The 19,798-nt window shown below is 55.6% G+C and overlaps 1 protein-coding gene across 1 annotated transcript; it reads right to left on the bottom strand.

The window, feature by feature from the left end:
• Positions 1–13,393: 13,393 nt before the first annotated feature.
• Positions 13,394–19,319, bottom strand: LOC126058836 (cytochrome P450 11B2, mitochondrial-like). Its single transcript, XM_049854155.1, has 9 exons — positions 19,081–19,319; positions 18,624–18,779; positions 16,674–16,873; positions 16,384–16,587; positions 16,097–16,251; positions 14,545–14,711; positions 14,066–14,144; positions 13,783–13,977; positions 13,394–13,546 (listed from the first exon to the last, which is right to left on the bottom strand). The coding sequence occupies exons 1-9, from the start codon at positions 19,317–19,319 to the stop codon at positions 13,433–13,435; spliced, it is 1,509 nt and encodes a 502-aa protein (XP_049710112.1). The 3' UTR covers positions 13,394–13,432.
• Positions 19,320–19,798: the final 479 nt, after the last annotated feature.

The raw sequence follows: 19,798 nt of genomic DNA, 5'->3' as shown, positions 1-19,798 counted from the left end.
GATACATGAGAAAATGCTCACGATCATTAGCCATTAGAGAAATGCACATCGAAACTACAATGAGATTTCATCTCACTCCAACAAGGCTGGCATTAATGCAAAACACACAAAAGAATAAATGTTGGAGAGGCTGTGGAGAGACTGGAACACTTCTACACTGCTGGTGGGAATGTAAAATGGTACAACTACTTTGGAAATCAATTTGGCGCTTCCTTAAAAAGCTAGAAATAGAGCTACCATGCAATCCAGCAATCCCACTCCTTGGAATATATCCTAGAGAAATAAGAGCCTTTACACAAACAGATATATGCACACCCATGTTTATTGCAGCACTGTTTACAATACCAAAAAGATGGAAGCAACCAAGGTACCCATCAACGGATGAATGGATAAATAAATTATGGTGTATTCACACAACGGAATACTACACATCGATAAAGAACAGTGAGGAATCTGTGAAACATTTCATAACATGGAGGAACCTGGAAGGCATTATGCTGAGTGAAATTAGTTGCAAAAGGACAAATATTGTATAATACCACTATTATAAGAACTTGAGAAATATTTTTAAACTGAGAAGAAAACATTCTTTTGTGATTACGAGATGGAGGGAGGGAGGGTAGGAGAGGGACATCCACTAATTAGATAGTAGATAGGAACTACTTCTGGTGAAGGGAAAGACAGCACACAATACAGGGGAGGTCAGCACAATTGGACTAAACCAAAAGCAAAGAAGTTTCCTTAACAAACTGAATGCTTCAAAGGCCAGCGTAGCAGGGGCAAGGGTCTGGGGACCATTGTTTCAGGGGACATCTAAGGCAATTGGCATAATACAATCTATTAAGAAAACATTCTGCATCCCACTTTGAAGAGTGGCGTCTGGGGTCTTAAACGCTAGCAAGCGGCCGTCTAAGATGCATCAATTGGTCTCAACCCACCTGGATCAAAGGAGAATGAAGAACACCAAGGACACAAGGCGATTACGAGCCCAAGAGACAGAAAGGGCCACGTGAACCAGAGACTACATCATCCTGAGACCAGAAGAACTAGATGGTGCCGGCTACAACCGATGACTGCCCTGACAGGGAACACAACAGAGAACCCCTGAGGGAGCAGGAAAGCGGTGGGATGCAGACCCCAAATTCTCATAAAAAGACCAGACTTAATGGTCTGACTGAGACTGGAAGGATCCCGGTGGTCATGCCCCCCAGACCTTCTTTTGGCCCAGGACAGGAACCATTCCTGAAGCCAACTTTTCAGACAAGGATTGGACTGGACAATGGGTTGGAGAGGGATGCTGGTGAGGAGTAAGCTTCTTGGATCAGGTGGACACTTGAGACTATGTTGGCATCTCCTGCCTGGAGGGAAGATGGGAGAGTGGAGGGGGTTAGAAGCTGGCAAAATGGACACGAAAAGAGAGAGTGGAGGGAGAGAGCTGCCTGTCTCATTAGGGGGAGTGTAGCTGGGAGAGTATAGCAAGGTGGATATGGGTTTTTGTGTGATAGACTGAGTTGATTTGTAAACTTTCACTTAAAGCACATTTTTTAAAAAAACAAACAAACAAAAAAAAAAACCAACAGGTAAACATCTTTCGGGGTATTCTCTGCTTTCAGCCAAGATCCATCTGACATCAGCAATGATATCCCTCTTTCCATGTCCTCTTCTAAATCTGGCTTGAATTTCTGGCAGTTCCCTGTAAGTGTACTGCTGCAATCATTTTGAATGATCTTCAGCAAAATTTTACTTGTATGTAATATTAATGATATTGTTTAATAAGTTCTGCATCTTGTTAGATCATCTTTCTTTAGAATGGGCACAAATATGGATCTCTTCCAGTCAGTTGACCAGGTAGCTGTGAAGAGGACTGGAGGTACTTACTAATGAAGATCAAAGACCACAGCCTTCAGTGTGGATTACACTTCAACATAAAGAAAACAGGAATCGCACAACTGGACCAATGAGCAACATCATGATAAATGGAGATAATATTGAAGTTGTCAAGGACTTCATTTTACTTGTATCTACAATCAATGCCAGGGAAGCGGCAGTCAGGAAATCAAATGACATATTGCCTTGGGCAAATCTGCTGCAAAAGACCTTTTTAAAGTGTTAAAAAGAAAAGATGTCACCTTGAGAACTGAGGTGCTCTTGACCCAAGCCATGGTATTTTCAGTTGCCTGATATGCGTGCAAACCTGAACAGTGAATAAGGAAGACCGAAGAATTGACGCATCTGAATTATGACGTTGGTGAAGGATATTGAATATACCACGGACTGCCAGAAGAACGAACAAATCTGTCTTGGAAGAAGTACAGCCAGAATGCTCCTTAGAAGCAAGGACGGTAAGACTTCATCTCACATACTTTGGACTTGTTATCAGGAGGGACCAGTCCCTGGAGAAGGACATCATGGTTGGCAAAGTAGAAGGTCAGGGAAAAAGAGGAAGACCCTTGGTGAGATGGATTGACATGGTGGCTGTAGCCATGGGCTCAAACATAGCAACGATTTTGAGAATGGCGCAGGACTGGGCAGTGTTTCATTGTGTTGTAAATAGGGTCACTATGAGTCAGATACGAGTCAGAGCCGACATTGCAGCACCTGACAACACAAAAATCTTGTACCCTACAACTTTGCTGAAGTAATTTATTCGCTTTGATAGCTTTCTTGTGGATTCTTTGGGATTTTCTCTATGTGTCTGGGATCATGTCGTCTGCAGATAGAGATAGTTTTACTTCTTCTCCAATTTGGATGTCTTTTATTTCTTTTTCTTGCCTATTTGCTGTGGCCAGAATTTCAGTAAAACATTGAATAGCAGATATACTCTTCCTGCCCTTCCTGGCCATCTGTGTGAGGAGGACATCTCTTCTCCTCCTGAGCTGAGGCCAGTGCCTAGTTTGGAACATTCTGGAACCCCAAGAGTCCTTCTTACATATCAAAAGAGACCTGTTGTGGTCAAGTCGACTCTGACACATCGCGACTCTATAGGACAGAGTAGAACTGCCCCATAGGGTTTCCAAGGAGCAGCTGGTGGGTTTGAACTGCCGACCTTTCAGTTTGCAGCCCAGCTTTTAACCACTGCACCACCAGGGCCCCTCCCACATATTAAAACCCAGTGCCGTCAAATATTGGGCTCCCAGAAATTAGGGCTCGTCTGCTCCCTGTGTGAATCTATGATTTCCTTTACCCTCTGAGACACAGGAACCAGGCTTGTTCTTTCTGAAACAAGCACACATGACAGTGTCCAGGTCAATGTCTCCCCAACAGCACCTGCCAGAAATTTTAAGCATGGAGCCAGGTACGTGTTTCATAAGCAGAGAGTTGGCTTCCTGTGGGCTCTGTCCTTCCTGGGGGCACTCAGCGTCAGCGCTGGCTGCTCTCCAAGTCTTACCTGGGAGGAGGGACTGAACATTGTAGGTAAATTACTACGTGGCAGGTGTTGTCCTGCATTTTCATCTTAAGGAGATGTAATCTCTTATGAGAAGTGCATAAGACTTGGGTTCTAGCGTTCTTGTCATGCATTATTGGAAGGAGGCAGGGCTGTGGAGGTGCACACCTAGGCCCAGAACCTCCACTACCACCACCTGGAGGCTCCACAAGGTGCTGCGAGCCTGGAAGGGCTTCTCAAGTGGGGTGTGGCAGAGGGAGAAGGTCACAGTTAGGGGTCATGGCCACATTCTGGCACGTAGCACTGCCGGCTGGCTCTACAGCTCCCTGCAGCTTGGGTGTGCACAGAAAGTCTGGTCTCCCTTGGGGTGGCTGGTGCAATGTGGCAAGAGTCTTTAGGGGAGAGGTGCTAGCCCTGGTAGCAATCCCTCAATTCTCTGGTGATGTGGGTGGCTTTGGCACTTCTTGTAGGTTCTGTGCATGGCGTCCACACGTGGGCAACAGAAATAAGTCAGACTGAGTCTAATTTGAGTGTGGAGACCATCAGCCACAGGAGCCGCACAGCTGGGCAGCCTGGGGTGAGTTTCTTCATGGACACGACCACTGCCCTACCTGAAGCCTCCTTTCCACACACCTCAGGCCTGCGGTCCTCAGGTGTGGGGCAGCAGCATCTGTGCTGTGGCTACAGAGCTGCCCCTGCCCTGTGCCTGCATCCAGTCTGGGGGCATGCAGAGGACATCGCCTGCTGGGTCTGAGAGCTGGGCACTCTGCAGTCTCCAGGGCACAAAGGGAGGCAAGGCCTTTGGCAACACAGAATCTACCCAGTTCCAGCGGCAGTCCCTCTGACGTGGTGGGTCACTCAGGCTGTTGTGCATAGACGACTTCCCCAGGACTGCCCTTGTCACACTCCCTAACTTTCCTGTCACTCAGTGGCAGGAGCTACCTCCCCAGCACGCTGCTGTGGGCAACCAGAGGAAGAGAACAGACCTTAGAGTCACAGTGACGAGGGTCTGAATCCTGATGGTACCATTTGTTAGCCTGGGTCCTTGGGCAACAGCCTGACTCCTCTGGCCCTCAATTTACTTATCAGTAATGGGAATGGTGACAGTTCCTACCTCAGAGTCATTCCTATATTGTGTATAGAAAGTGCCCAGCACCATGCCCAGCACATCGAAGAGTTCAATAAATGTTTGTGAGGTCATCATAAAAAGTATTACTATTCCTTCAGTCCCATTTTGCAGGTTAAAAAAACAACTGGAGGGGACTGGCACTTAGCCCTGGGGGGCTGTATGGATTGAATTGTGTCCCCAAAAAATGTATGTATCAATTTGGCTAGGCCATGATTCCCAGTATTGTGTGATTGTCCACCATTTTGTCATCTGATGTGATTTTCCTATGTGACGTAAATACTGCCTCCATGATGTCAATGAGATGGGGTTAACGGCAGTTATATTGATGAGGTGGGACTCAGTATACAAGACTGGATTATGCCTTGAGCCAATCTCTTTTGAGATATAAAAGAGAGAAGCAAGCAGAGAGACAGGTGGACCTCATACCACCAAGAAAGCAGTGCCAGGAACAGAGCGTGTCCTTTGGACCTGGGATCCCTGAGCCTGAGAAGGACAAGGACCTTCCTCCAGAACCGACAGAGAAAGAAAGGCTCCCCCTGGAGCTGATGCCCTGGATTTGGACTTCTAGCCTACTTTACTATGAGGAAATAAATTTCTCTTTCTTAAAGCCATCCACTTGTGATATTTCTGTTATAGCAGCACTAGATGACTAAGACAGGGGCTGAGAATGAAGGAGGTGCCAGGCCTTGGGACTGGGAGCTCAAGAACCACCTCTGGGCTGCAGGTTAAGCTCACTGGGGCATAAAGGCTGAGAGTTCAAACCTGACCCCAGGGAGACCGGTGGTCTCTTAGCTGAAGACCCCGATTCCTGCTCCACAGTGGGCCTTGTGTATTGGGGGCCAAGGCCCTCGCTATCCCCTGAGAAGGTAAGGGCTGACCATCCTGTAGAGGTCACTTACCCCTGACTCCTGCTCACCCAGCTCCCTTGGGGACCCTGCATTGCCCTCAGCAGCCCCTCCCTGCGCTTGGCCCCTGTGAAGATGAGGGACCGGGCACCAGCCATTTCCTCCCCTCCTGCTGTGGGGCTGCAGCACTGAGCCTGGCTTCAGGCCCTTGGCCTGGTCCAGGGACAGTTTTCCCCATGACGCCAGCAAGGACAGCCAGATTTGGCCTTCCAGGCAGATAAAAGGTTTGGGCTGGGATGGGGTGGAGGGAGCGTGGGGATGGTGCTCAGGGTGCAGGCAGGCATGTGGACCACGGGGCCCCGGCTGGCCCTGCACAGGGCCCGGGCACTGGGCACCAGGGCCTGTCCGGCCCGCCAGGCAGTGCTGCCCTTTGAAGCCATCCCCCAGTGTCCCGGCAACAAGTGGCTGAGGATGCTGCGTATCTGGAAGGAACAGGGCCAGGAGAGCCTGCACCTGGAGATGCAGAAACACTTCGAGGAGCTGGGGCCCATCTTCAGGTAGAGCGGGCCCCATGAGAACACCTGGGGTTGGCCCAGCGTTCTGCATCCTTAGGAAGTGGGGGGGCACTGTGGGCTGTTGGTCTGTGTCCTCGACTGTGCAGAGAGTGGCTCTTCCCCGCTGAGAGGACAGAACTCAGAGCACTAAAGCTGGAGGGATTTCAGTCAGACAGCAGGAGGACCTTCCTGGTTGCTAAGTCATAAGTCCAGGAGAGGGAAAGGTGGGATCCCAGGGAGCCTGGTTGGGCAGAGCAGGGTCCAGGGGAGGACACACCCCACCCAGCCCCTCTGTTCCCGACAGGTATGACGTGGGAGGGGTGTCCATGGTGAACGTGATGCTGCCCAAGGACGCAGAGCAGCTGCAGCAGGTGGACGGCCTGCACCCCTGCAGGATGCCCTTGGAGCCCTGGGTGATCTACCGACACCATCACGGGCACAAACTCGGCGTGTTCTTGATGTGAGGGGGGAACTGGGGGTGGGGAGGCGGGTGCCTGGGCACGGAGAGGGGGAAGCCAAGCAGCACACCACCCAGGTCCTCTCAGGGGCCCGGGGTCACCACGTGACCTGGTGCTGTCTGCCCAGAGCCCGGGGCGGGGAGGGGGAGCGGGCAGTGGTAGAGGGATTTGCAAGGTCACATCCCTTAGAGCAGGAAGAAGGACACTGATGCCACTGCTGAGTGGGAGGGTCCTCTCCCTCCTACAGGGCGGACACTGAGGCCAGGCAGGGAGATCATAGCCTTGGTCATGGTGTCAGCGAGCACCCGCGTCTGGGGGTCACACCTGGGCTCTCGGGTCCTAGAGTTAAGGTAAAAGCCCCGCTTGTTACAGAGAGGGTCCAGAACACGGAGGATGGGGGCATGTGGGCTGATGGCACTGCTGTCCTCAGAATAGGCTGTGGGGCTGGTCCCAGGGTTGTGTCGTTAGCTGTTGAAGGCCCACAGCATCATGGTGGAGCTGCCCTCGAACTCAGATCTGTCCCTGCATACCATCAAGGCCAACGCCATGGACCTCACCGCGGGGAGCACAGACACAGCCGGCCAACACTCAGCTGCCACTGGGCCACTTCCCAGTGCCCAGACAGTGCCCTCCATGCCACCCACATACCCCCATGTCTGCCCCCAGCCTCCACCCAAGACTGTGGTGCCATGACCTTGATTTCTCCAGCGAGGGAAGCCTCTGGGGGCACTGGCCCAGGGGGAGCAGGGGCAGAGGGTGGGCCTGGTCTTCCCTCTGCCAAGTCAGAGGAACCAGGGAGGGGAGAGAAGCTTCCAGACTCAGCAATGGGGAAGACACAGGCTGGAGCCCTGGCTCCCACGAGGGCCCAACCCTGACCTCTGGGAATTTCACGTGAGGGTGCCCATTTGACTGGACCCCGACAACCAAACAGGATGGGTGTCTACAAAGCTCACCGCCCCAAAGGAGCTCAGCAAATGCATATTTCTTCTCCCGCCTCTCACAGGTTGTGGTTTTATTTGTGGTGCTCCTCTGTGGTGAGCAGGTGGCGCCTGAATTAAAATATTATCTACTACCTGGTTACCTTGGGTCGGGCAAGTGCCAGGCTCTCTGCTAAGCCAGACCCACGTGTTAACCTGTCTTCCCAGCATGAAGGAAGGAAGCACTAGACCATCCCATTTCATAGGTGAAGAAGCTGAGGCTTGGAGGATTCACTTCACTTGCCCCGAGTCTCACAAACCATGAGTGGCAGGTGCACCACCTGGCGGGGATGCCACCCAATCTCTTGGTAACCTCTCCACACCTCCTGTGAATCGTCCAGGAACTGGGCATGGGAGGGCTCATGCAGACCTTGGATCTAACCTCCCATTCAATCTGAAGAAGTCAAGGTGCATTGGGGAGGGGTTGTCCCAGCCACCAGCCCATTGCACACTCCACCATGCAGACACTGTGACTTCAGAGCTAGCTCAGACGGGCGAGCTTGGCCAGTTCTCTGGACAGGACATTGGGGACCATGCGGACCCCATGACTCCAGAGCTGGCTCAGATGGGTGAGTTCAGCCTGTCCTTTGGACAGGGCACTGGGGACTTTGGGGACTTTGGGGACATTGGGCACCATCAAGCCCATTGCTTATGTCCTGCTCTGTCCAAACCCAACAACAGGTGCCTTTGCATTGCTCTTTTTTGACCTCTGGAGAATTTAGGGATTTTTTAAATACAGAATTTTCATATTCTTTGTCAAACTTATTTCTAGTATGCAACACCATTTTCTTTAAATGTTGTCTTGGTCCTAGCTGGAGGCTGGTGTGTTCCTCCCTTGAACAGCTGATTAAGTCCACTCTCCACCACCCCTCCATATCAGGTCCTCACACTCGGGCACTGGGCTCCCGTCCTAATTGCTCTGCAGCCAAGTATCCAGCAACTAAGACCCCCCATGCCCCCTAAACTGCAAAATTACCCCAAATACCTGATCCGCAGAAAGCCTTCCCAAGCCAGCGAATTCCACCTGCTGGCCGTGACAAGCTCTCTCCTACACTTCCAACCTGTGGTCACCTTGTCCCGGGTGCAACCACCACGTGGCCCTGCGTCGCTGCCTGCCACCCCTCCCTGTCCATGGGAACCGAGTGTAGTCGTGGGCTCCTCTCTCTGCCTGGCACCAGCTGGCCATCCCACAGATTTGTTAGAGCGTGGTTCTTTAGCTTTTCTTGCTAGTGAAAACCCTGTTTCTAACTGCTGTTTGCATAAAACTATAGGGTTTAGTGCAATCCAAATTAAATTTCTATCCAAAATTTTGTGTGTGTATAAGATGAACAATTTCAAATATTTAGATTCTGTAAATTCTACAGGATTCTAGGAGAACAATAAGAAATAACAGAAGGACTCCTTTCAGATGTTAGAACTGACTCCTCAGCGGATGAGGTAATTGAATCAACGCAGAAATGATGAAAAGCGGCTACTTTAAGTCAGAGGAATTTAACAAACGGCCAAAACCCAGAACTTCATAGTCATGTGGCTTTAATGCTGGGTGCACGGGGCCTGACCAAGCGGAGTGGAGCCCCTGACACGGGGAGTGGTCTGAAGTCACATAGACCCTCTGGCTGGCTTCCTGTCCTGGGATGGGGACCCAAGGCCTTCCCTGCAGGGTGGCAGGAGGCCCACCAGTGGCGCTGTGATTGTGACCAATGGCGTGACCAGGAAAGAACCCCGCTTCTCCCCTGAACTGAAACAGCTTCCAGTCAAGTCAAAGGAACACTAAAAAGTCGATTGGTTGACTGGAAAGCTAGGAGGAGACAGAGCAGGGCACGCGGCCTTCCTCACCCTCCGTTTCTTCCCTCATTTCCTAAGAGACATCCTCTGCACTGTCTGGGGAGCTTCCAGACGTCTTTTTAGAACACAGGGCTCCTGCTTTGTTGACACACATCCAGAGCCAAAAAACCCAGTGCTGTCGAGTCAGTTCTGACTCATAGCGACCCTATAGGACAGAGTAGAACTGCCCCATAGAGTTTAGACAGGATCCGAAAAATCGCGGCCGACGCTCCTCCCTGAGGACCAGGCCTGCGGGGTGCAGTGGAGGGACACACTGACTTCTCACCCTATGTTCATGCTTACGCCCATGTCTGTGTCTCCGTGTACATCTTTGTCCACACCTACACCTATGTCTGCATCTCCGTGTACTTCTGTATCCACACCTACACCTGTGTCTGCTTCTCCGTGTACTTCTGTGTCCACACCTACACCTGTGTCTGCATCTCTGTGTACGTCTGTGTTCACACCTACACCGTGTCTGTGTCTCTGTGTACATCTTTGTCCACACCTACACCTATGTCTGCATCTCCGTGTACTTCTGTGTCCACACCTACACCTGTGTCTGCTTCTCCGTGTACGTCTGTGTTCACACCTACACCGTGTCTGTGTCTCTGTGTACATCTTTGTTCACACCTACACCTGTGTCTGCTTCTCTGTGTACGTCTGTGTTCACACCTACACCGTGTCTGTGTCTCCGTGTACACCTGTGTCCACAACTACGCCTATGTCTGCATCTCAACTGAAATCTATAGCTCTGTGTCTATCCCCATCTACACCTTCATCCGTATCTGTACTTATACCTGGAGCCATGGTGGCGCAGCACTTAAGAGCTCGGCCGCTAACCGAGAGGTCAGCAGTTCAAATCCACCAGCTGCTCCTTGGAAACCCACAGGGTATTTCTGCTCTGTCCTGTAGGGTCACTCTGTGTCAGAGTCCAACTGACAGCAATGGGTTTGGGTTTGATACATCTATATCTAAATTTAAACCTGTAACTATATCCACGTCTACACCTGCATCTGTGTCTGTATCTGTAAACCAAAGAAAGAAAAAAAGTGAACTTTACGGTCGCTAAAAAAAAAGAAGTAAAAAAATAACAGGAGCAATTTGTTTAATCTACAGTATGTAAAGGCTGATATCTGCGGTATGTGAAACACTGGTGTACGTACACACACAGAGATACGTGTGTACATGTATGTACAAAATGTGTGTGTATGTATGTGTATATATGTATATACATATATGTTAATGTCCTCCCTGGGTGAATGTAGGCAAAAAACCTGGAATGCAGAAGTTATAAGTTATGTAAGAGAAAATAAAAATAAGAACAAGGACCTACAGGCTGCATAGAGTTGGGCATGCGGAGCTGGAGGGTGTGGGGCCGGGGTGGCAGGTCGGTGGCAGCAGAGCTGGAGGGTGTGGGGCCGGGGTGGCAGGTCGGTGGCAGCCCTGGAGAAGCACTAGGGACATCTGGGGAGACAGTGCCAGGGGAAGATGTGGCCCTGCTGTCTGAGTGACGCTGGGCCTAGACCTGTGCCATGGGGATGAGCACACAGTAGGAGCTTAATTGATGCTGGGGTGCTGGCGGCCTCTCAGGGCCCCTCCTCCCTCCCCAAATCCCAAACTTGGTCACTAGGTTTGAGCAGCCGAGGGCGATGAGGCTGGCTCGGTCCTCCACGCCCCCGAGCTGACCTGGAGACTCCCCCCCCATTTTAGAAAAAGGCCATTGAGTAGCCAAAACCATTTTGAAAAAGAAGAATTAAGTGGCAGGAATCCCTCTGCCTCGATATTAAGGCTTCTCATATACCTAAGGCACCGTGGGGGCATAGTGGTGAAGAGCTCAGGTGACGAGGAAGGCTGGGCCAGGTGGGCAGGAGCAACCTGCACACCTCACTGTAAGCATTGCAGGTGCCTGTGGACCTATAGTAATGTAAAAAAAAAATTAAAAAGGTGCTTCCAAGGCCCTTTTAAAGATCTCATGACCCAAATCTGACCAATGAAGTCAAGGTTGTTGGCTGGAACCCCAGGACCGCCTTTACCAGGGAGCAGAGGGGCTGGTCTTTTATGCCCTGTCCCCATCCCTTGCTCCTATCTGGGGCACTGCTGCAGAGCCCAGGGGTACAGCACCCTTGTGACTCCAGTGACCAGCCTGAGTTGCTGATGTTGTTCTGGACCCTCTGACCAGCCCTGGCTCACCTGCCTTGGGATTTCCTAGACTCCTTATCACCAGCGAAATCATGGTGTCTTCAGCCAGCACCAGGGAAAGCCCTCAGGGACAAGGATGCCTTGCCGATGAGTTCCAAGCAGGCGCCGTGCCCCGCTCACTGCACTGCCCTGTGGAAGGACTTGTGGTCAAGGGATCCTTTTCCTTGGTGGCGCCAGAGCTGGTAGGGCTGGAACAGTGAGCACGGACAGCTCCCTGCTCTGTCTTTGGGTTTTCCGACCTGGCGCACAACCTTGCTCCTACGCTGAGCAGAGGAACAGGGAAGCAGGTGAGGGGTCAGAGTCTATGGCCCAATCATCCTATCCTGTTGTCAGGAGACAGTTTCTCAAACACCATTAAAGCCCCCACCTGCACCCTGGAGTCCTTCTGAGTACCCTCAGCCCCTGCCCAGGGCCAGCACAGGGTGGGAGTTTCTGGGCAAGCTAAATGAATTCTCTGAGCCTCAGCTTCCTCACCCATGAAATGGGATGGTCTAGTGCTTCCTTCCTTCATGCTGGGAAGACAGGTTGACACACGGGTGTGGCTTAGCAGAGAGCCTGGCACCTGCCTGACCCGAGGTCACCAGATGGTAAGTAGTATTTTAATTCACGCACCACCTGCTCACCACAGAGGAGCACCACAAATAAAACCACAACCTGTGAGAGGCGGGAGAAGAAATATGCATTTGTTGAGCTCCTTTGGGGGCGGTGAGCTTTGTAGACACCCATCCTGTTTGGTGCGTGAATTACGTGAAATTCCCAGAGGAGGTCAGGGTTGGGCCCTCATGGGAGCCAGGGCTCCAGCCTGTGTCTGCCCCATTGCTGAGTCTGGAAGCTTCTCTGCCCTCCCTTGTTCCCCAAGTGGCCTCTGACTTGGCGCCTCAGGACTCTTCTGCAGTGCGGTGTGCATTGTGGTGAAGAGGGTGGACAGGAGGAGCCTCTTGCAAACTCTTTCCCCATCCTGGAGTTCTGGGGCCCAAAGGAACCACACCTGGGGAGGAACCTGGTTCAGATGCCCATGGGAGGCGGATGGCTGGTGCAGCCACAAATGGGGTTGCCCTTCGTTTCTACTTGGGGTGAGCTCATTGCCAGTACACGTGGGTGGGGTGGAGAGGGATGAGGCTGCAGCTTTGCCTCCTGGGCACATTCCTACTTGGGGACATCCCCTTGCCCCCCAGCTGTGTGACCTCTGCCAGTTTTCCAGCTACTCCAAGCCTCCCCCACCGAGGGGACCTGGGGCAGCTGCAAATCCTGGATTGGTTTTCCTGTGGGTCCCTGTGGAGGGAACAGACAGCACTTCAGACAGAGGACTTTATTCAAGGTGCAGGGAGCCGCCCCTGGCTGAGGATGTCCCTTTGGGAAGCCCCGCCACTGGCCAGCTTGTTTGCCCCCTCCCCACACCCAGGAAGTGTCTTCCAGCCCAACTATCTCCTCCGTGCTTCAGCTGCTGCTGTTCTAGCAAAGGTCCACTGATGGCCCCTCGGCCCAGGCCCCGCCTGGGGACTGCAGCCCAGGCACAGAGGGCTGGTCCTGCCCAGAGAAGCCAGCGTCAGCTGAGCAGGACAGGAAGAAAGTAACACCAGCCCCACACTGGCGTCCTCGTGGAAAGGTCGGGCTGAGTGTGGCCCGTGCAAGGGCCAGGGGCAGCACATGGCAGCCTGTGAGGTCGCCGTTGGCAGGGGGAAGGGAGAGGGTAGAGGAAAGAGTGAGACTGGACAGATAGACAAGAGACAGGATCTGGGGGCCCTGGGATGGCCGCCTGAGGAGTCTGCAGCTAGTGCTGGGGCAATGGGGGCCCAGCACACAGAGGGTCTTGGGGGTTGGGGGCTGGGGGCACAGCCAGGACCTGCTGCCCAGTGTCACCCCACCACCACCCTGCCCTTGTCCAGCCTGGCAAGTCCTGTGTCTCCAAGAACCTCGGGTCCCATTTGTGCAAGGGGGCTGGCAGGACAAGGGGTGTGGCTCAAGAGCAGGAGCCTCTGGGGAAATGCAGGGTGGTCTGCGGTGAAACAGCGGGGCGGGGGCTGGGATCGGGTCTGTGATGCTCTGTGGACGGGGCAGCTAGTTGATGGCCTGGAAGGTGAGGAGGGGATAGGTGGAGGGCATCAGCACGAAGCGGTAGACCATCTTTAGGTCCTCGGGGGATACAGTCTTCACCAGGAAGTTCTTCAGCACCTAGGACAGAGGCTAGACTCCCACCCTGCCCACCTAGCTTCCCCCTCCCAGGACGCGCCTGGCACTCGCCTTGGGACCTGCCCCAGGACCCACCCCGGACCTTCCTCAGGCCCCACCCTCTCGGTCTCCTGTCCCACGTGTGCAGGAACCTCCGGACCTGCACCTAGCCGGCTTCCACCCAGCCCTGCACGCCTGGCCCCGCCCACGCCCTGCCTCGCCCCCCTCCCCCCGCTCACGTGGTGCAGGAAAAGCAGCAGCTCCGCCTCTGCCAGCCGCCGCCCCAGGCACTGGCGCACCCCGAAGCCGAAGGCCAGGTGACGGAAGTTAGAGCTGGAGGACTTGGTCAGCCAGCGCTGGGGGTCGTAGCGCTCGGGCCTCGGGAATACCGCGGGGTTTCGACCCAGGGAGTAGAGGTTCAAGAAGACTAATGTCTGCGGACAGCGCGGGGTCGGCGGTCAGCCTGGCCCTGGGGAGGATCTGAGGGGTCTCTGTGTGGAGGGGCTGGGGGGCTTCGCTCACCCCGGCCGGAACGTGATAGTTCTGCAGCACCAGGTCCGACTTTACCCGCCTCTGCAGAGTTAATCCCACGGGGTACAGCCTGGGGGTGGGCGAGCCAAGAGTCGTCAGCTACCCCTCCTTCTCTCCCGGCCCTTCTGTGGCTGGCTTCACCCGAGGCCCTGGCCCACTGGCTTCCCGGTCCCCGGCCCACTGGCTTCCCGGTCCCCAAGGGTGAGCCCACCAGGAAAGGTCAGATCAGGACCCACGCTTCCCTGCACCTGCTGAGCGCGGAGGAACTGCCCAACAGCCTGCTGGCCCTGCCGCGCCCAGGAGGAAGGAGAGGTGGGCACCAGGACTTTGGGGTCCCAGGGGACACTAGCCCCAATGGTGGGGAGAGGAGGGCAGCTCAGGGGGGCTGCTGGAGCAAGGCCTCTCAGCTGCCCCACAGTGAGCGCTCTCCGCAGGGGCCCAGGGCAGCCGGGGAGGGCCAGGGCACCTACCGCAGGGTCTCCTTGAGGGCAGCTCGCAGCAGCGGCAGCTCAGAGGTGACCCTGTGGGAGCTTTCCCTGATGGTGGCCTCCGCCTCCAGGCTCTCCTGGCGCAGGGCCTGCTGCACATCGGGGTTTCGAGCCAGCTCGAAGAGAGTCATCAGCAAGGTGTAGGCCGTCTGCGTGTGGCGGGGGAGGGCTTTAAACCTGGGCCCAGGCTAGGGCCGCCCCCAGTACCCCTCCCAGGAGGAGTCTGCTCCACAGGAAGACTCTTCACTGACCCACTGTCAGGGGCATTCCTGACACCCCACAGTCCTAATGCAGCTTCTCCCCATTTTCTGGAGCCCCTGGGGAAGGGAGGCCCCCACCCAGGTCTGGGCCTCTTCCACCACCCTCCCTATTGCTGGCTCCCTCCCTCCTCTGGCCCTAGAAGGTGGCCTTCCTGACCCTGCTCCTCCTGGGACTTCGGGGATGCTGCCTCTGCCCAGTTGGTCACCTCCCCCCACTTCTGCAGGATCCTGACCCAAACCTTTCTGTCCAGTGTGAACTCACCAACCCACCTCCAGCCACTTCCAGCTCCTGGGTCATTCCCAAGTGCAGCCAAGGGCGTGGGTATGCCCAGGCTGAGGTCAGGGAGCCTAAGTATCTCCAACACCCATCTCCACGCACAGCCCCTCATTTCCTTCTGACCAAAGAGCCAGCCAGTAACTGCCCCTCTGCCACCTGTACACTCATCCAGCTCTGCCCTGGACACCAGGGGCCTTAGGGAACAGAACTGTGACCTGACATGCCCCTCTTGGGCTCCACCTGGTCCTTTTGGACGGCCTGGTGCTGGGTGGCCTCCTGCTCTGCCCTGACCCTCTGCCCTTCCCGCCTCCCCTTCCCTAGGATCCTCCTTCACTCTCTGCAACTTAGACTCTGGGCCACTGTCCCGCCCCTGTTATGGCCTGGGCAATCTCTGTGTGTCTCTTCCACAGCCAGTGAAGGTCAGCCTCCTCCAGGAAGCCTCCTGAGACCTCCCATGGGTGGGCATGCCTCATCTGGGCTCCACCTTCCCCAAAGGGGGCTCTCTGCCAGAGTAGGCCTTGGCGTGAGCTGACAGAGGGGGCTTGGTCTGGGACAGGAGCTGTGTCATGTCCTCAGCTGGCCCAGACCCCATCACTGTCTCCATCTACACTCTCCTTCACTAGCCGGCCACCCTTGCTCTGCTTGTCATCACCTCAATTCTCCAGTGGGTCCTCCTCAGAGCCACAGGTCACCTGTCCCTCCAGGGAGTGGCCCTGTGCAGCCCTAGCTGCACCTCTGCCCCTTCGGGCCCAGGCTCTCTGAAGGGGGGGCTTTGCTGCTGCTTATCCGTAGTCCTGGTCCCTGTGCCCCGAGTGCTGCACCCACACATACCCACTGCCCTGCCCCCCTGGGCCAGTGCCTGTGTGTCCCCCAGAGCCTTCCCTTGCTGCAGAAACCATGCAGGTCATGGCTGGGGGCGCCACAAGTCTTGGGCAGAAATTGGGGGTGGGCACAGGGGCCTGTGTCCCAGTGGCATGGAGGCTGGGTGTTGGCTAACCGTGTCTGCGCTCCCTGCGGTGAGGTCCACGGCATTGGCCTTGATGGTATCCAGGGGCAGGTCTGAGCGTAAGAGCAGCTCTGCCACGATGCCGCTGTAGTGCTGCGGGCGGCCAAGTGCCAGCTCTTGGTAGGTGTTGTACATGGCTTTGTTGGCTGTGGGGACAGAGCCCAGGCCTGGGTGTGGGGAAGGGGTCCCTTCCTCCTCCTCCACCCTCCCCGTGTGACCCCGTATCCCTGCCAGGCAGCAGGCTGGGGTCTGGGGCACCCTGTGCAGGTCGGCCTCACCATACTGGAATATGGTATCCCAGGACCGGAAGTGCTCTGCCCACACGTTGGCGCTGGCCCAACGGGACAGGCTCTGCGGCATGAAGGAGAGCTGCGTGGTGGATTTCAACACAGCCTTCAAGGCCTGGAGGAAGTCCAGGCTGGCCGGGCTGGGGTTGGGGCCAAGGAGGCCCAGCCGCTCTCCATACAGGGCAAAGTTGCTGGCTGCGGGGACACCAGTGCCCAGCCTCAGGCCAGGTCTCCCAGCCGCTCCAGCCCCCACCTGCCTGGGCCCCTGGGATGTGCCCCACCTTCGATGCTGTAGAGGGAGATGTTGGACTGGACGTCCAGGGTCAGGCTCCCTCGGGCATTCTGCAACACTCTCTTCCTCAGGGCCTTGATGAAGTCTTGGGCCACCGTGTCCACCAGGGGCATGAACCTCTGGATATTTCTGGGTTCGAGCAGGTCTGGGTTCAGCCGCAAGCGGTTGTGGCGCCATTCGGGCCCGTTCCTGCAGGGCAGAGAGCAGGTACCCAGGAGCAAGGCCAGGCACGCACACTGCTGGGAGGAGGCTGAGCCTCCCACTTCTGTCCTGGTCCTGCCTCTCAGAGCCGCTTGCTGAGCTGACTCAGCTGCCTCGGTCAGGATGGGCTAGGCCTGCAGATGCTGCCTGAGAGCACCCGAGGGGTCAGGGGACAGCCCGGTGATGCATTGTGCCAAGCCCCCAGCCCCATCATTCTTTCTGTGGAGGGCCTGTGTCTTCCGGGAGGCTGGCCCTCCTGTCCAGCTGGCCCCATTAGCCCACCCTCACCCTGAGCAGGGAGAGGCTGACCACGTTTGTGCCCGCCCCACAGTGAGCCCACCCTCATAGCCCCCCAACAGTGGGAACATGGGGCCCATGGGGGTCCTTCAAGAGGTGACACATGTGGGTGTGCACTCTGCTTCCTTCTTGTGCACAGAATTTTCTGTCTTTCAGCCAGGCTCCCGGGAGTACTGCGAGCAGTGATTGAAATGAACATACCCACAGGCAGACACACATGCACATGTACACTGGACACGCACAGGAACACACACTGATACACATGCATGCACAGCACAACACGCACATATAGATGCACTAAAACGTGTGTATGTACACACACAAAATTTCCGTACACGCACACACACACGTGTGCACACACCACATGCACACACACGTATGGGGGCAGACACACGCCCATAGCCACACGCACACACTTCCACACCCTTACGTGCACATGTGGACACATACATGCAAGCACAGCACACATTCATACAAACGTGCACACAGGTGCACACAGATGCACACGTAGACACAGCGACCTGTGTATATACACACACAATTTCTGCACCGACACACATGCACACGCAAAAGTGTGCACACACCCACACACAGCACATTCACATAAATGGGCAGACACACACTCGTGTATCCACATGAACACACAGTGCAGACACATTCACAATTTGCACACTTGTGCATACACTTACACAATCATACACATTTATGCACACACACACGCACACTCGCCTTCCCTTCCACTCCCACCTTTCTCCCAGCCCTGCCCTTCCTGGGCCCTGACTCCCTTCAGATCCCCACAATCAAGCGGCCCCACCCAGGGCTGCCTGCCCCCCAGCCCAGGGGAATTCCTGTCCTAACAGAGGGGGAGGCCTTGGACAACCCAGTGTCCCTGGGTGGTCCCTTCTCTGTGTCCTAACAGCAGCCTGCTTTCAGCACAATAAGCCCCCAGCACCGCCTCTACCTGCTAATGACCAGCTAATGACACAACCCTGGGACCAGCCCCACAGCCTATTCTGAGGACAGCAGTGCCATCAGCCCACATGCCCCCATCCTCCGTGTTCTGGACCCTCTCTGTAACAAGCGGGGCTTTTACCTTAACTCTAGGACCCGAGAGCCCAGGTGTGACCCCCAGACGCGGGTGCTCGCTGACACCATGACCAAGGCTATGATCTCCCTGCCTGGCCTCAGTGTCCGCCCTGTAGGAGGGAGAGGACCCTCCCACTCAGCAGTGGCATCAGTGTCCTTCTTCCTGCTCTAAGGGATGTGACCTTGCAAATCCCTCTACCACTGCCCGCTCCCCCTCCCCGCCCCGGGCTCTGGGCAGACAGCACCAGGTCACGTGGTGACCCCGGGCCCCTGAGAGGACCTGGGTGGTGTGCTGCTTGGCTTCCCCCTCTCCGTGCCCAGGCACCCGCCTCCCCACCCCCAGTTCCCCCCTCACATCAAGAACACGCCGAGTTTGTGCCCGTGATGGTGTCGGTAGATCACCCAGGGCTCCAAGGGCATCCTGCAGGGGTGCAGGCCGTCCACCTGCTGCAGCTGCTCTGCGTCCTTGGGCAGCATCACGTTCACCATGGACACCCCTCCCACGTCATACCTGTCGGGAACAGAGGGGCTGGGTGGGGTGTGTCCTCCCCTGGACCCTGCTCTGCCCAACCAGGCTCCCTGGGATCCCACCTTTCCCTCTCCTGGACTTATGACTTAGCAACCAGGAAGGTCCTCCTGCTGTCTGACTGAAATCCCTCCAGCTTTAGTGCTCTGAGTTCTGTCCTCTCAGCGGGGAAGAGCCACTCTCTGCACAGTCGAGGACACAGACCAACAGCCCACAGTGCCCCCCCACTTCCTAAGGATGCAGAACGCTGGGCCAACCCCAGGTGTTCTCATGGGGCCCGCTCTACCTGAAGATGGGCCCCAGCTCCTCGAAGTGTTTCTGCATCTCCAGGTGCAGGCTCTCCTGGCCCTGTTCCTTCCAGATACGCAGCATCCTCAGCCACTTGTTGCCGGGACACTGGGGGATGGCTTCAAAGGGCAGCACTGCCTGGCGGGCCGGACAGGCCCTGGTGCCCAGTGCCCGGGCCCTGTGCAGGGCCAGCCGGGGCCCCGTGGTCCACATGCCTGCCTGCACCCTGAGCACCATCCCCACGCTCCCTCCACCCCATCCCAGCCCAAACCTTTTATCTGCCTGGAAGGCCAAATCTGGCTGTCCTTGCTGGCGTCATGGGGAAAACTGTCCCTGGACCAGGCCAAGGGCCTGAAGCCAGGCTCAGTGCTGCAGCCCCACAGCAGGAGGGGAGGAAATGGCTGGTGCCCGGTCCCTCATCTTCACAGGGGCCAAGCGCAGGGAGGGGCTGCTGAGGGCAATGCAGGGTCCCCAAGGGAGCTGGGTGAGCAGGAGTCAGGGGTAAGTGACTTCTACAGGATGGTCAGCCCTTACCTTCTCAGGGGATAGTGAGGGCCTTGGCTTTTCTCATCCCCATTCTCCAAGGACAGAGCTGGGAGCTCTGTGCCTTCTGTCAGCTCCCCCAGGCCCTGTGCTGGGCACAGGCGGTGGAGACGGGGTCAGAGGTTTCCTCCCTGGGGAGCTACCATCCTGTGGGGACAATTCGGGGCGTCCAG

This window comes from Elephas maximus, chromosome 15 (assembly GCF_024166365.1).
Source record: "Elephas maximus indicus isolate mEleMax1 chromosome 15, mEleMax1 primary haplotype, whole genome shotgun sequence".
In the NCBI taxonomy this organism is placed as follows: Eukaryota; Metazoa; Chordata; class Mammalia; order Proboscidea; family Elephantidae; genus Elephas; species Elephas maximus.
This window is presented reverse-complemented; position numbering and strand designations above follow the sequence as displayed.